Below are 17,183 nucleotides of genomic sequence, written 5' to 3'. Positions count from 1 at the left end.
GTGTTCACCTTGAATGTGTTCAGCTCCCTTTAGTCTTTCCAACTAAGTTAAGCTTCCCTTCAGCTTATTCAGCTAATCTTTGAGCTTTATTAAGCTCTCTTGAGCTAAGTGAGATAGCATGACACTTTCATGGGCTAATATGAGTTGTCAATGCTTGTATTTTCAATCCATAAGCTGCCATAAGTTGTCCTAACATACAATGTACCTTAAAAAAGCATGTAAACAAGTAATTAAATAGATATTGAGTTCAAAATAACAATTTTGCTTGCTTTATCCTAACTAATATATGAAAATGAGCTAAGATAAGTTAATGATGAATGCATTTACATAGAATGAGCTAAAGAATAATGCATAAACATGGCATAAGCATAAATTAAGCTAAGCTTATAATGTGTATGCATGCATTGAGCTAAAAATGAATGAATAAGCTAACATAACCATGACATAAGCTAAGTAAAGATGTAATATTGTTAAACCATGCTTTGAGATTTTGATATACCAAAATAAATTTAAAGAAATTTTAAGACTAATTGTAATACAATTTTCAATTTTATATTCAATTCAACCATTCGAATATAAAAATTCCTTTTAAAGTCAAATACTCCATTTTTACTCCTTACTATTTTGAAAAAATCAAGTCATTTACTGTAAATAATTTTCAAAGGCTTTAAAGAGTTTCATATCCTAATCGAGTCAAAAATCAATTTTTCATAATAGAGTATCGATACTGCAAGAATGGTATTGATATTGTTCATGTAGTACCAATACGGGTATCGATACTAATGTGTAAAAATACATTGTAGTACCCGTACCAATGTCGATACTCCCTTTACATTTTTGACAAAACAAATTCCAGTATGCTATTTTCGTACCGATACTCTCTGAGTATCGATACGGGTACGATACTCTAGGTGTAGAACTGATACTTTGCTATTCTCAACAGTTAGAATTTTTCCATTAATGCAGTCAATATTGATACGCCAAGCTCGAGTACCGGTACTCAAGGTATTTGGGCAGCATTTATTGCGGGAAAAATTTATCCCAACGACTCTATTAACTCCCACAACAACCCAAATGAATAGAATTTAATGAAGAGGTATAAAAACAAGATTCAAAGTCATATGTGAAGACAATAGAATATAGAGAAAGCCAAAGCAATCAAATTGAGCCAAAAATCAAGTAAACATTAATAAATATTCTTTTGCTTTCAAAGAACACTTGTGTACTCTTTTGTTTTATTTGTTAAGTGTTCATTTTGTTCTTGAATTGTGCAAACACATTCCTAGTGATAGTTTTTCTAAGTTTTCTATTTGTAATTTCTTCTTAGGAAGTGTTTACACTTGAGACTTTGGGGTATAAGTCTAAGTGTATTGTAAGGTTATACATTGTCCTAAAAGGTTTGAACAAATTAGTAAATTTGTTAAAATCCTTAGTGTGGAAGCTAAGGTAGTGGATGTAAACTTCATTAAGAAAGTTGAATCACTCTAAAATTGCTTGTGTCCAATTTTTATTTTCTCTCAAACTAGATGAAAGTGGTAACATAGTAAGAAATAAAGCTAGACTAGTTGCTTAAGGGTATACTCAAGAAAAAAGAATATATTTTGATGAAACTTATGTTCTCATAGCTAGGATGAAGACTATTAGGATGTTATTAGCTTTTGCATGTTATCATGGTTTTACTTTATATCAAATGGATATCAAAAGTGATTTTCTAAATGGTTTTATAAAAGAAGAAGTGTATGTGGAACAACCTCTCAGTTTTGATGATTCAAAATTTCCAAATAATGTTTTTAAATTGACAAAAGCATTTTATGGTTTAAAACAAACTCCTCGAGCTTAGTATGAAAGATTGTCAAATTTTCTTGTTGAAAAAGGTTTTTCAAAAGGGAAGGTTGGTACTACTTTGTTTGTAAAAAGAAAAAAAACAAAGATTTGTTAGTAATACAAGTTTATGTTGATGATATTATTTTTGGTGATACTAATTATATTCTTTGTCAAGAGTTTTCTAAGTTGATGCAAGGTGAATTTGAGATGAGCATGATAGGGTAGCTCTCATTTTTTTTGGGACTCCAAATCAAGCAATGGAAAGATGGTATCTTCATCAATCAAACAAAGTACATCAAAGATATGCTCAAAAAGTTTGGATTGGAGGATGTGAAGTCGCAAACCACTCCTATGAGCTCAACTAAAATGCTTGACGAGGATGAGGAAGGTAAGTGTGTTGATGTTAAGCATTATAGGTATATGATTGGATTATTATTTTATCTTACTGCAAGTAGACCATACATTGTGTTTAGTGTTTGCTTATATGCTAGATTTCAATCATGTCCTAAGAATCACATTTACAAGCCATTAAGAGAATCTTTAGATACCTTAGAGACACTCCTAGTATAAGACTTTGGTATCCTAGAGACTCTAACTTTAGCTTGCATGCCTTCTCGGATGTGGATTATGGAGGTTGTAAATTAGATAGGAAAAGCACTTCTGGTACTTGCCAATTTCTAGGTAGTATGTTGATTTCATGGTTTTCAAAGAGACAAAATAGTGTAGCGTTATCAACCACCGAGGTGGAATACATTTCAGCCGGTAGTTATTGTGCTCAAGTTTTATGTATGAAACAACAACTAATAGACTATGGAATTGATGTAGGTACTGCTCCTATCAAGTGTGATAATATTAGTGTTATTTGTCTCACCAAAAATCCCATTGAACATTCTAGAACTAAGCATACTGAAATTAGACATCATTTCATTAGAGATCATGTTTCAAAGAAATATATAGTTCTAGAATATGTAGACACTTTGAATCAAGTAGAGGATATCTTTACAAAACCTTCATATAAGGAAAGATTTTGGGCACTTAGGATAGATTTAGGTTTGACAAACCTACCTTAACTTTGTGTTTGAATATTTTATGCGCTTTTATGTTTTTATGAAAAAGTATGCAAAGTGACTTCTTTGATGCCTTGTATGCAATTAGTTAGGGGGAGTTTAGGATTTTTTCATTAAAATTGATAAAATGTACAAAATAAACTTAAATATTTATTTGTTTGATTGAACATGTTTTCCTTGCATATTTAGAGTTACCTATAATTTTTAATTCCCTAAAGAATACATTATGAGTTTTGACCTTTTGGAGCACTCTAACTTGAATTTCATGCAACTTTAGCATTTATAGGTAATTTTGTTGTTAAACCTTGTATAAGTGAATCAATGCATGTATATTGTATACAATTATTATGCATATATTTTCTTTAAAAAATTCATACATACGTGTATATATATATATATAACACGTTAAATGTAACACCCTCAACCCGTACCCGACCCGAATACGAGTCTGAGATGTCACGTTGACTTTTTAAAACAATATTCTTACCAAATAATAGAATATTTGAACTTATATTAAGAAAATACGATAATATACTATTGAATTATGTTCGTTATAACCAATTTAAGAAAATATACGTTTTATGAATAATATTATACTGTATGAACTGCACCGTGAACAGTAATGAATAGTGCCGTTAACAGTACTGAATGCTAAAAATTTTCCAGATTGCTGCCATGGTATCGATACCATGCTACAGGGTACCGATACCCTGCTACAGTACTGCTACAGTACTTCCGTAAAACATACATAAACTCTTAAAATTTAACCTTTCATCTCTACAAAGTTACCATTTACATATATACGTTTAAAACATTAGAAAAGTTTATCAGAGTGTTCGTAATAACACATTTCTTACATGCCAACATACTATACACAATCAAAATACATACTTTATCAGTTACTTCTGATCTGATCTTCTAGCAGTGTTGTTGTTCTTGCCACTCCTATTTCTGCTATTCTTGGTTCTTGGTACCTATGTGTAAATCACGTACACGCTAAGTCATAGACTTAGTGAGGCATAATTAAATATATAATAATGAATTCATGAAACATGCACTCTTACCGTTCAATCGTAACATTATAATCTGCATGTATCCATTACACTACAACATATATGATCATGTCATGCATATATGAAATTTATCTTCTTATGCAAGTTTCACTTCACTTTATCTTTGTATTGCCCATGTACATTATTGAGAACATGAGGTACATGAGTACACTGAGGTTGTGCACGAATGATGTCACCACAGCTCGAATAAATTCCCACTAGGGGCACTGAATATTTGTCCCGAAGGACCACTATGTCCCGAAGGACCACTGATAATCCCTCGACTCTTGGCATGCCAATTATACCTAATATTAAATAATATAGGTTTAAATATGAATACATTTCTCATTTTCATATCTCTTTCATCACTTTTTATATAATACATAATTCACTTCACATGCACACATATGATCACTTTCATTATTTCACATACCTGGATTGATTATCTAACAATTGCATTCTTTCATATAATATCATATTAAAGCATAAATAAATTATACATGAAATCACTGTATCCAATATATATATGTGGATGCATGTACATGAATATGAAATCATGAATTCAACTATAAGAGATAGACTTATCGCAAGTCTTATCTCCATGCAATTCTATCTAGTATGTGCACTCACCTTAGCCTTGCTTACTTTAACTCAATTATAATCCTTCAATTGTTCTGGAACAGGATTACGTTCTATATCTACATAATAATACATTGATACAGATCAGTATACTAATAACATATCCTAAACTTTCATTTCTTAAACTAAAGGAAAGGTAATTTCATTGCTTATTTAAAGTAAGTATCGGTACCTGTTGAATGGGTACCGATACCTCTGGCCCAGAGTTCACATTTTCAGCACGAAAATTACTTCATTTCAGCTCAATACTTTATATTTCCTCCCCTTTAATAATCCTAACTTACATATACATGCTTAGCCTCACTAATATTCATTTATCCCATCTTTAACCTCAATATCCTTTCCTCTTTATGAAATTCAAGAATCATACACAAATTTCAACATGTTCTAAATTCAATTCTAGCACTTCTTATGTCTTAACTAGATTGATGACAAGTCAAATCCAACTTCCAAATTCATTTAAACCCTCTTATTCAAAATTTCACTTTGAAACCCATTCTCTTTAATCTTCTATAACTTCTTCATCTTTTGATTATAAGACAACTTAAGCTTTCCTTAAGCTTAAGTATCACTTAAGGATCATAACCCAGCCTTTAATTCAACAAATAATCAACTAATTAAGAAACCCACCTTTGCTTGAGCTTTCATACAGGGAGAAAAAGAATATGAAGAAGATAACTATGGAAGCTTATTTTCCTTCTTCATCTCCACGTGGGTTTCCTTATCTTATAAGAAAATAAAAATCTTTCTTGTCAAATAATCATTTTACCCTTTAATTCCTTTGATAATTACTAATAACTTTCAGGAAATATTTCCAAATAAATCATTAAACTATTCAATTATTCTACTTTTATCACCAAATTCTGAAATTTTATAATTTAGTCCCTGACCCGGTATTGAGGATATTACATTAAACCCCTTGTTTTTCAATTTTTTTAATACGCTGAATATTACGGGCTCTTTTGAGTTTTGGGACGTGATGTTAGCGTAGTTGTGCATATTTTTTCTTTTTTGCAGATTTATTTATCCTGAATTTATCCTTAAAATGTCTAAATGATCTCGTTCTTCTCTATCCAATCCTCCTCCCCGAGCACCTCATCATCCAAATCCTATTTCTAATCCCGTTGCTAATCCCAATGAGCTTACCATTCAAAATTCGTGTTTTAATGAACCTGATCGCCAAATCCTTTTGCATCAATACTTTGAGTATTTCTAGACCCTACCCCTTAGAAGTGAGCGCATGCCCTCTCTCTCTGCCTCTCTCTGCCATGACTGAGCTTAATTTCAAATACCTTCCACAACTCACCTCTTGGAAGCTAGACAATACCTTTAAGATCAAACCAGTTGTCTTTCAACAACTTGTTCGTATTTTCTACTCTAACGTTGTTTTTGTTGTTTATGACTCTCTCAATGTCACCGTTAGTATTCGCTTTTATCTCATGGGGTAATACATTCATATTGATGTCGCTTCCATAGATAGACTTAGGGCTAGAGGTTAAGGGTATAGATAATAAACACGATTTTGTTGACTTCCCTTATAAGTTCGATCATAGTGTCAACACCCTAGACACTTATGAGTCTTCTTACACCTCATTATCATTTTGTGGTTTCGACCATCAGAAGGTAAATTCTCTACCCTTTGCACTATAGATATTTGGTTTGCTTTCAAAACTTTAAACAAATCAACTTTCCCCAAATCATCTTCGGCGAGCTTTTTGATGTTATAAATAACTTCCAAACAAAAAAATTTGATACCCTTGTTTATGGTTGCTTTCTTAGTCATATCTTTACCAAAGTTGGTATCAATGTCTCTCTAGATCCCACTAGTCTTCTATCCTTCTACATTGATGTTAAATCTCTTCAGAAATCAGGATGGGAAAAGATTGCAACAACGTGGACAAGGAAAGGGAAGCAAACTCTAGGCTCTACCTTTGTTGCTCCTTCGCCTCATGACGATGATCCGATTCAAGACGTCGATGATCGGGTGAACCGCATTCTTGTCGATCCCCCTCGAGTTGGCGATGACGATGTCAGTACGATTCCACCATACTTTCAGTTGTTCATGGAGTCGATGGATATGAGCTTTGCCACCATAGAGTCTTACTTCACAGCTTTGGGGAATCAGATTTTCGAGATTGGTGCTAGAAAACTATCATTGGAGGTGATGTATGTAGACTCCCGAAGTGACTTTCATATTAAATTCGACACCTTGACGGATAATATTGAAGCTCTTTATCATGATTTTACTGTCTTTCGTGCTTCGTCGTTAGATCAAGATCCTCCTTCATCGGACGCTTGATCATTTTTCCTTGTCGGACTATTGATATTTTCTCATGCTCGATCTTGCATTTTGACTATTTGGTTTATTTTGGGATTTAGATGTTATTTTACTTTGCTTGTATTTTTTGCTATTTTATGCACATGGATGCTTTGATTTCATATTTATGTTAGTTTGGATGCATATTATGATTTAAAATGTGATATTTGAAATATTTTACTTTATGACCATTATAACTGTTTAAGCATATTATTTATGTTGACTAACCTCATTTGGTGCAATTGATCTTCACAACTTTTCTTTTATATCTTGTTTTTTTTTATTAAGGCTTTTTGATTTAACAAAAAGTGAGAGAAATTTTAGAGTAAGGGGGAGTAATTTTTTAAAATAAATCTTAAAAGTTTTCAAAAAGTTTTGTTATATCAAAAAGGGGGAGATTGTTGAACCATGCTTTGAGATTTTAATATACCAAAATAAATTTAAAGAAATCTTAAGATTAATTTTAATATGATTTTAAAGTTTACATTTGATTCAACCATTTGAATATAAAAATTCCCTTTTAAAGTTAAATACTCCATTTTTACTCCTTACTATTTTTTAAAAACTCAAGTCATTTACTGGAAATAATTTTCAAATGTTTTTACAAAGAGTTTTGGATCCTAATCGAGTCAAAAATCAATTTTTCATAATAGAGTATCGATATTGTTCATGTAGTACCGATATAAGTACCGATATTAATGTGTAAAAAATACACTGCAACATCGATAGTCGCTTTTCCTTTTTTGACAAAACTTCTAGTATGTTATTTTCGTATGGATACTCTCTGAGTATTGATACGGTATCAATATTTTAGGTGTAGTATTGATACTTTGCTATTCTCAACGGTTTGAATTTTGTAATTAATGCAAGTAGTACCGATAATCCAATCCCTAGTACTGGTACTCAAGGCGTCCGCACAACATTTATTGCGGGAAAAATTCATCCTAATAGCTCCATTAACTCCCACAACAACCCAAATGACTATAATTGAATGAAGGGGTATAAAAACAAGATTTCAAGTCGTATGTAAGACAAGAGAATATAGAGAAAGCCAGAGCAATCAAATTGAGCCAAATATCAGTAAACATTCTTGAATATTCTTTTTGCTTTCAAAGAACACTTCTGTACTCCTTTGTTTTATTTGTTAAGTGTTCTTTTTGTTCTTTAATTGTACAAACACATTCCTAGTGAGGGTTTTTCTAATTTTTATATTTGTAATTTCTTCTTAGGAAGGGTTGTACACTTGAGACTTTGGGGTATAAGTCTAACTGTATTGTAAGGTTACACATTGTCCTAAAAGGTTTGAACAAATTAGTGAATTTATTGAAATCCTTAGTGTGGAAGCTAAGGTAGTGGATATAAACTTCATTAAGGAATTTGAACCACTCTAAAATTGCTTGTGTCCAATTTTTATTTTCTCTCAAAAAGCTTCCATCATTTTTCTTATTTGTCAATTCACCCCTTCTTGGCCATTTCATTGGTTTGATTGACTCAACAAATATGCATAAATATCATAAAGTATGCAAGCAATTGACAACATATGAATATTCATAATAATATAAGATATTTATGGCATACTTATTTCACACGTAATGCATAAATGAGTAAGTAAGCAATTAAGTAAGGAAGAACTCCCTCAGAATCAGCTTGGAAGAACTTGAAAGTTGTAAGATTGTTCAGTTTGAATTTGGTACTCGGTAGGGTCACATCATCCCCTTTTTTAAAGGTGATTTGTCCTCAAATCGATGCTTGGGACATAAGGGAACAACTTTGATCTCTTTTGGATTAGAAATTCTTTCATTCTCATTTTGTACCATTCTATATGCTCGAAATGCTTTACACGTTCAATCATTTGTCTTTGAATCATCAATCTAAAAAATAAAGCAAAGTTAGAAGTAAATAACTTGAATTCAAAGAAATTGAAAGGAATCAAATTCGTTAATGAACGGATTTGGATATTTAAAGTTTAGGTTCATTGAAACTTTCTATTCTTGAGATTCATTGAACTGTAAATGTGGAATGAATGTACTTTGAATGTCAAAGAGCACATCTTTTGGAATTTCAAATGTCACGCCATTTGAATCTTCAAATGACAAATCCTTTGGAACTTCAATGGACATATTTAAATCATCAATTTGCAATGGCATGACCTTTGGAATAACTTGTAAATCATATGAAAGAAAAAGAGGAAATGATTGATTAGTGAAAAACAAAACCTCTTTCTCCTCACATTCCTCTCAAATTTTCTCTTCTCTACACTCTTCCCTTTTAACAAATTCATTTTTAACTTCAACTCCATTTTCATTCTTTTTTTCAAATCTCTCAATTTCATTTTCAACTAATTCAATTGTTTTTTCACACAAAATATCTTTTTTAAACTCCAAATGTTTTTGTTTCCTTACAACATTTTTATTACATAACATCAATGTAAGACTTAATATGTTGTTGATCTTGAAGCACTCGGTGTGATGAAAATGGTATTAACATGACTCTTCTTCTTCCATGGATGAATGAATATTGATTTAAGAACCCATCATGAGTGGTTATTTTGTCGAATTGCCACGGTCTTATAAGCAACAAATGAGTTGTGCTCATTGGAACTATATCACAAACAACCTCGTCCTCATACTTGCCAATGAAAAATGAGAGTAACACTTGTTGAGTAATAACAATCTCATCGTCATTAAGCCATTGTAATTCATATGTATCTGGATGTTGCATTGTCTTTAAGCCCAATTTGTGCACCATAAGTGTACTTGCAAGGTTGGTGCAACTTCCACTTTCAATGATCATATGGAAAACTTTACCATCTACATGGCCTCTAGTGTGAAATGCATTTTCCCTTTGTTGCTCGTACTTCATTGACTGAGAATATAAAACATCAAGTGACATGATTAATGATTAAAAGGAATTAAAATATGAAAATAGGACCTTACCAAATTCACACAATCAAAACCTCACGATCACTCCAAAAAAAATTGATGACACTCGGACGCTCGTGTTTGCACTCGGGAATATGAATAGGCTTTTGTGATTCCCCTTCTGATCTCTCTCACTCATTTGCCTTTGTACACTCGTTCATTTCTTGTAAAGTTCTTAAAAAACTAACTCGAGACTTTTCAAGTGTTATGGACGTCGGTTGAAACGTTTGTTAGTGTAGAGGAAGTAGAAAGAAAAAATGATGAAAGATGGGCTTAGAAAAGAAAAAAATGATCAATTACTTAGAAAAGATTCTCACTATTTCCTAAAAGAAACAATCAAAGGTTTTTAAGGCTTCTTCAGGCTTTCTTGGAATGATTTGACACTTCTTTGCACTTGCTTTCTTTGTTTCCTTTATTTTTCTTCACTTAGAATTCCCTTTGATGAATGAAACTTTGCTAATTGTTTTTTATTCTTTTGATTCTTTTTTTATGTTTTCTTTTGTTGAATAGATGCATGTTTCTTTTGCTTGTTCCTGTTGCAATCCACCTTAGTTCTGATTACCGCATGATAAAAGTCACCCTAGCTCTAACAAATGATGTTGTTGGAGATAAGGTTACCCTTTGATTGTTTCAATCTAAGAAAGCAACAAGGATCCTTCACAAAAAATAAAGCTGAAATAGAATTGTTAATAGAAACAAAGTAATGGATAAATAGAGTTAGTTGCGGAAGGTATAGATAAAGAAGTATGATTGTGATGTTGATGATGTTTTGAAAGTAGTATCTCAAAGAAGACTCAAAGAAGAACCAATGTTAAAGAACAAAGACCAGACTTTATATGTTTCTTTAAGGGGTGGTATAAACGGACTTGCACTCACTATCTTAATGGAGATAGGAACCACAAGTATCAGGGTGGAAATAGATGGGGGTGACACCATCTAAAGAGAGAAAATCTCACAAATATTTCATAAATCGAAGTTGAAAGTTCTATCTGTACAAAATGAAATCCTAAGGCTATTTATAAGCCTTAGGTGCCCAGAACACATTGCACATTTGGTGTGTTCATAAAGCCATAAAGAATAAACATTCATGGATGAATGGTCATCCTTTATGTAGACACAATGCATGCCTAGTGTAAACAAAGATAAAACCTTGAATGAGTGAATTTTCATCCTTAAATGAAATGGATTTTCTTTAGGCCGAATGCTTCCCCCTTGTGTGAGCATGTTGGTTCGGTTCCCTTAATGAATTGAATCCTTACATGCACTTGGCTTCCATGCGTGAACATGACTCTTCTGCTCACTTCATGCAATTGGTTCCACGCGTTTTCATGATTTGATTCATGTTCCTTTTGTTCTTTGAATATACATTCCAATTACATTAATGGTTTCATGAAGGTTGGCATTCATTTCCCCTTAAGGTGTGAACATGACTCCTCAGTTGCCTTATATGAATATATATGGTCGAATGCATTGTTTTGAATGTATGGACTCTTTGTATGGATGAATGGTGCTCTTCACTTGGTTGTTGCCCTTTTAATATGTTCACATTAGTCTTTTTTAATGTTCTTTAGTTCCTCACGTCCAAAGGTGATGAATTGATGTAAATCTCGTATGAGTTTCTAGCCTACAATGCCTTTGGTAATTTGGACATATCTCGAGATCTTGATGTCAGGTCGATGTGATTCAAAGTGTGTTGGAAATATAAGATATAGGGGATTAAAAGTCAATAAGACTTTATAACCTAAAGATTCTTGGAACCAGCTAAAAATGTCTAGTAATCTAGATTGACGTTAACTGTCCCCTAAATTAATGTGAAATTGTGCAACTTAAATGTGTTCAGCTCCCTTTAGTCTTTCTAGCTACTCTCCAGTTAAGTTCAGCTCCCCTTCAGCTTATTCAACTAATCTTTGAGCTCCATTAAGCTCTCTTAAGCTAAGTGAGGTAGCATGACACTTTCATGAGCTAATATGAGCTGCCAGAGCTTGTATTTTCAATCCATGAGTTGTCTTAGAATCCAATGCACCTAAACAAAGCAGGTAAACAAGTAATTAAACAGATATTGAGTTCAAAATAATAATTATGCATGCTGCTGCCTAACTAATATATGCAAATGAGCTAAGATAAGCTAAGGATGAATGCATTTACATAGAATGAGCTAAAGAATGATGCATAAACCTGGCATACGCATAAAATGAGCTAAGCTTATAATGTTTATGCATGAATTGAGCTATGAATGAATGAGCTAACATAACCATGGCATAAGCTAAGTAAAGATGTAATATACGTGAATATCATAAAGTATGCAAGTTAATTATGTCACACATAATGCATAAATGAGTAAGCAATGAAGTAAGGAAGAACTCCCTCAGAATAAGTTTGGAAGAACTTCAAAGTTGTGAGCTTGTTCAATTTGAATTTAGTGCTCGGCAGAATCACATTAGATTTAAACTCAAATAACGTGTGATTTATCTCGTCTCATTTACAACTCATACATCTATCATGTGATCAAGAACAGTACAAATGCCACAAATTCTTGCTTGCGAATAATATTAGCAATCTTCAGTTTCAAGAAAGAGACACTTATCTCATGTGCTTTTCTTTAAGAAACTGTGTTGGCCCTAAACTATTGATTTTGTGCATTTTGAGGAGTCATGTTATGAGTTCCACTAACGGCATCAAACCATATTCCTTCCCATAAGAAATAGTCTCATAAAAATATTGGACAAGGAATTATTCTCTTTTGTTGTATCGTGTACAGTTTGCACATAAACTTTTAGAATCTTTCTTAATATTCGAAAAATGGTTTTTACTGATTTATTGCTCATGTAGCAACCCAACCGGGACAGGAGGTAAATAAAAAGGAGAAGCAAAGGCTCAAAGCTTAATTAAGGAGCATACCCTACAATTTTCCGCAAATGGGATAATTCCTTTATGAAACAAATGAAACTTTAATAACTCCTTTTTTAATTAATAAATAAATCATCATTTTCTCACCAGTTCTTGATATCTACGACTTAGATGGTGACAGCCATGAAAAATAAACAGCTCAGCGAATTGCTTTGGTTCTTTTCGGGTGTTCGCGATGCACGTATTTCACTGTCTTCGGGGTGCGGTTCTTTTTAGAGATTCGTATTTATTTATGTATTCTTTGTTCGTATCAACTGTGGTTCTCTCTGTGTTTGTGAGTTTTTTAGACTCTGGATCTGAATGAATACTACTGCTCTGACAAGAATAAACGATATGATAAAATAATATTAAATAAAATAAATATTTTGTCGTTAAAAATCATTGTATTATAAATGATTTGTGCTGATCGATGTAATCGAAAATGGATATCATCCCAATAATACACATCTAAGCTAAGAAGATGAAATTCACGATGACTGTTCTCTTCTAGAGTAGAAAAAAGGTACAGTTTAAATAGAAGAAATCGTGAAAATAAAAGGCTGCTACAAGTAGAAGAGAGTGTAAAAGCAGTGTCTTGCAAATGAGGTAGGCTTCCTTTTAGAAGAGAAACGGAGAAACATCTTTGTCTAAAATAAGTGAATAGTCACCGTAATATTATTATATTCACACATAAAACAACTCTTTATTAAAAGAGTTCGAAATGAAGAATAATAAAAAATATATTTTACTTATCTGATATTCAAACGATAAAAGTTTGAAAAATCAGGTAAAGGAGAAAAAAAATTATGCTAATAATGTCCAAGAAGAAACACATACAGTAAGTAGCTCGCTTCTTTTTGGGTGTGAAATGGTGTCAAACCAAAATACCCAACAAGCATCAACTCTTTCTAAAAAGGAGGTAATCCAACCGCACCTTTTAATAGAGGTGTATTCAGTTCGGTTTGATTTTTTTATTAAAAATTGAACTGAACCGAAATAAACTGATTTTTAGAATTTAAACCGAATAGTTAAAAAACCAAATTATGTGAAACCGATTTTTTCAGTTCGGTTCATTTTTTTTAACGATTCGATTTATCTATTTTTCAACAAAATTTCACTTGAAACTATAATTTTTTTTTAAAAAAAATTATCTATTCGGTTTAATATGGTGAAACCGATTTTTTTGGTTCGGTTCAGTTTTTTTAACGGTTCTATTTATCGATTTTTCAATAAAAATTCACTTGAAACTATAATTTTTTTAAAAAATTGTATATTCGGTTCAATATGAAACAAATGAGTTCTATATGGAAAACCAGAACGGAACCGAATCAATAGAATTGAGACTTTAAACCAACCTGAAAACCAAACCGTATAAGGTCAAACCGAACCGAACCGTTTTACTCGGTTCGTATCGGTTTTTCGATTTTCTCGGTTTCGTTGCTCAGCCCTACCTTCCAAAATAGCTACCTTGTTACGACTTCACTCCATTCACTAGTCTTGCCTTCAATAAAGATTAGACAGACAGACATGGCAATGTATGTATATGTGTTTTATCTTCTATTACTCAATAAAAATAAATTCAAAAAAATTAAACAGTTAAAAGTTTTTTTAATAATCTAAAGTGATTATAAGATAATATATATTCAGAATATTTTCTTAATCATTGACAACACACACCCACAGCCATAGACGTAGTTGTTCAAGCTCATGACCTCTAAGAAGAATAACACTCTTTTGATCGATTCAAATCAGTTAAAAGTTGAATATCTAAGCATGGGATATACTTCTTTAAATGTGTAGCTATGCATACGTTATTAAAAAACCCATTCGTTTAAGGCATGCATGCTTAACGCTCCATCATTCTAATAGGCTGAATTAACATAGCGGTTATGGTGGTGCAAAAACAGGAACTTAGGAAAAACAGTATAAACTTAAAACCACTCCAAGATATCTTAGTAGAAAACCTTTAAATGATTGAAAGTTGTTCTCTTCAGCCCTCTAGGTCAAAGTCATCTGGCTGTGATTTTACTCTATAGCTGCGGCCACCTTTTTGTATAACTGGAGTATCATTTGCTGCACTTGTTTCTGGTGTAGCATCTTCTGTTGCGTCATCTTCACTGTCCTCAACGTCACTGTCCTCAACGTCACTGATACTGCTTACATTCATCTTCCTTCCCTTGAACGCACTGATACCGCTTCCCAGTTGACGGTTGCCAGGTTTTCTCTTTGGGATAAACGTCACCGACTTTGGAAGATATCGAGGTGCTTCCTCGTGCTTTGAAAATGATTCTGTAGATTTTGAATTTGGAAGAAGCTTAAGAACATCCTCTGAAGATTGAGCATTAGAGTCTTCACCAACCTCACTTGATGAATCAAAACTATAGCATGTATATCTAGAAGGATTTCGTAAATAATCTGGAAGTGCTCTGTCATTTTCAGCCTGTATAGATACATCTTCCGAGTCTTCAGAATGACAATCCTCAGACTTTTCAAACTGCTCTTCAAAATCATTTTTAAAAGCACAGTCAAACCTCTCGTGCTTTTGTGGCGTGGAATCTGTACCGGTGTTCTTTCTTTTTAATATAGACCTCAACTGGCAACCATTATTGGATGACTTCACGACTGATAATTCTCTAATTTCTGAATTTGACATACCGCAATCATTAACCTTCTGAGCTTCTTCATCATCTTCTTTCAGCCTGACTCTTGCTGCCATATGATTTGCACGATGATCCTTGCTACTGGTATAGTTGAATGTTCTTTGAAGGATATTATGAGAATTCAAAAAAGACCCATGATCAGCAACGTCACTCATATAAAGGCGTTCACCTGCATTTTCCCTGCCTGAAGCCACTTTGTCATATTCATCTTCCTCTTCCTGTGACACACAGTAAACAAAGATCAGCTCAACTGCAAAAAGATTGGAGGTGAAAAGGAACAGGTGGGGTGTGTTCTGAACACAAAAATGAAAACTCACAGGCACGCTGGACACATGATATTCATCAAATTCTTGACAAGTGCACTAAACATGTGAGAAACAATATCTCTCCTATACTAAACATGTACCATTACTTTTATTGTCATGGATATAAGGTAGAGCGAAAAACAAATAAATAAATCAATTCATGTGAGAACCATTGAAGTTAGCCATAGTCACAATGTATTTTAGCTAATTCAACACAGTAAACGCATGATACTATGTTTCAAACCATCTTTGCAAAGTACTTCAGATGTGCCTAACGAAGCTATCCATATAAAATGGTAAAGGCTGCAGGTTTTCAATCATCTCTACATAAAATTTTCTTCTACCATAATTAACCTGATTCATTCCTATCACCCTTGATTAATTACACCTTTTCCGAACATAAGTGGAAGCTTCTCAATTTGCAAATATCTTACAACAAATTCATATTTGATTCACGTTAAATGCAATGTAATCTTAATTTCAAAAGCGTAATCATTAATAAACGTTCGCATAATCCTCTTCTCTAGACAGAAAAGCTTCCAAGGCCACCCATCTAACGTATCTGCTTAAAAAATAAAGTTAGCCGCCTCGATAATAAAAAAATCTTAACCTAAATAACAAGAAAATTTTCATACAAGACCAGAATCAACAACCAAACAGATGCAAAATTGCAAACGGTTAAATACAAAATCAAAGAATAATTAAAGAATTTTATACAGTTTAGAAAACGAAACGAATTTTGATATACCTCATTGTCGAGAGTGGAATCCATTCCAATACAAGATCTGATCTCCAACTCATCTCCATGATTTTCGATTTTTCTACTACGCGGCTGACTCGAACCTCTAGCATCGTCGTCGCCGTCGTCATCATCGTTATCGAGAACATCCTCCGGTTCTTTACGCCTCCCACTCCTATACTTTCTTTCCTTCTTCAAGAACTCATCAAACGACGACGAACACAACGTATCCTCCCGATCGACGGCGGATTCTCTCCTCCATTCCCTCCTCTCGACCTCGTCGTCCGAGAGAGACCAAAGAGGCGGCCGCTGCTGCTGCTGAGGTGAGGAATGCGATGATTGGAGAGATCCGAAGACCTTTTGCACTCGAAGTTTAAAACTATCGTCCATGGTATGATCGAAGTTGGCTTTGGGAACCGGCTTTTGGGATTTTTATTTATATTTCAAAGCACCGCTTTTGCTCTGAGTTTTCTGTATTTTAATAGTTGGGGTAAGTTCAATTTGAAATAACTGATGGCCGGTAGACAGGTAGAGAGGAGTGGGATGAGATTGAACCGGTTTCATATTGAACCCAATCCCAGTTGCTGCTGCTGATTATATATTCCTTTCAGCCGGGCTTTCAAGCTGAGTCCGGCCCAACCGTACGTTATCTAGGTGGAAAAAAATAATGTAAAAAACTAATTATTACTTTTGAAAAATAATAATTAGTTACAAATTAATAAACACAATCATTTGTAAAAAATATAAGATGTAATAAAAAATTAGTTATTATA

At 33.1% G+C, this 17,183-nt stretch overlaps 1 protein-coding gene across 2 annotated transcripts; it reads right to left on the bottom strand.

The window, feature by feature from the left end:
• Positions 1-14,541: 14,541 nt before the first annotated feature.
• Positions 14,542-16,948, bottom strand: LOC120151550 (uncharacterized protein DDB_G0283697-like). Of its 2 annotated transcripts, XM_039163961.1 has the most exons (3): positions 16,420-16,948; positions 14,671-15,584; positions 14,542-14,576 (listed from the first exon to the last, which is right to left on the bottom strand). In XM_039163961.1, the coding sequence occupies exons 1-2, from the start codon at positions 16,798-16,800 to the stop codon at positions 14,697-14,699; spliced, it is 1,269 nt and encodes a 422-aa protein (XP_039019892.1). In that variant the 5' UTR covers positions 16,801-16,948; the 3' UTR covers positions 14,542-14,576; positions 14,671-14,696. The 2 variants fall into 2 exon arrangements, with proteins under 2 accessions (XP_039019892.1, XP_039019891.1); XM_039163960.1 differs by having other exon boundaries at positions 14,562-15,584.
• Between the last annotated feature and the right edge of the window lie 235 nt (positions 16,949-17,183).

The sequence above is a fragment of the Hibiscus syriacus genome, unplaced genomic scaffold, assembly GCF_006381635.1.
Source record: "Hibiscus syriacus cultivar Baekdansim isolate YM2019G1 unplaced genomic scaffold, ASM638163v2 tig00111059_pilon, whole genome shotgun sequence".
Lineage (NCBI taxonomy): Eukaryota > Viridiplantae > Streptophyta > Magnoliopsida > Malvales > Malvaceae > Hibiscus > Hibiscus syriacus.
The sequence above is the reverse complement of the archived record's forward strand: the minus strand, read 5'-3'. Positions and strand labels throughout refer to the sequence as shown.

What these genes read in the sequence shown, in the direction of transcription:
- LOC120151550 (XM_039163961.1), bottom strand. Translation starts at nt 16,800, where the DNA reads ATGGACGATAGTTTTAAACTTCGAGTGCAAAAGGTCTTCGGATCTCTC. An exon ending in ATTCCACTCTCGACAATGAG is followed by an intron (nt 15,585 to 16,419) that starts GTATATCAAAAT and finishes TGTGTGTCACAG; the next exon opens with GAAGAGGAAGATGAATATGA.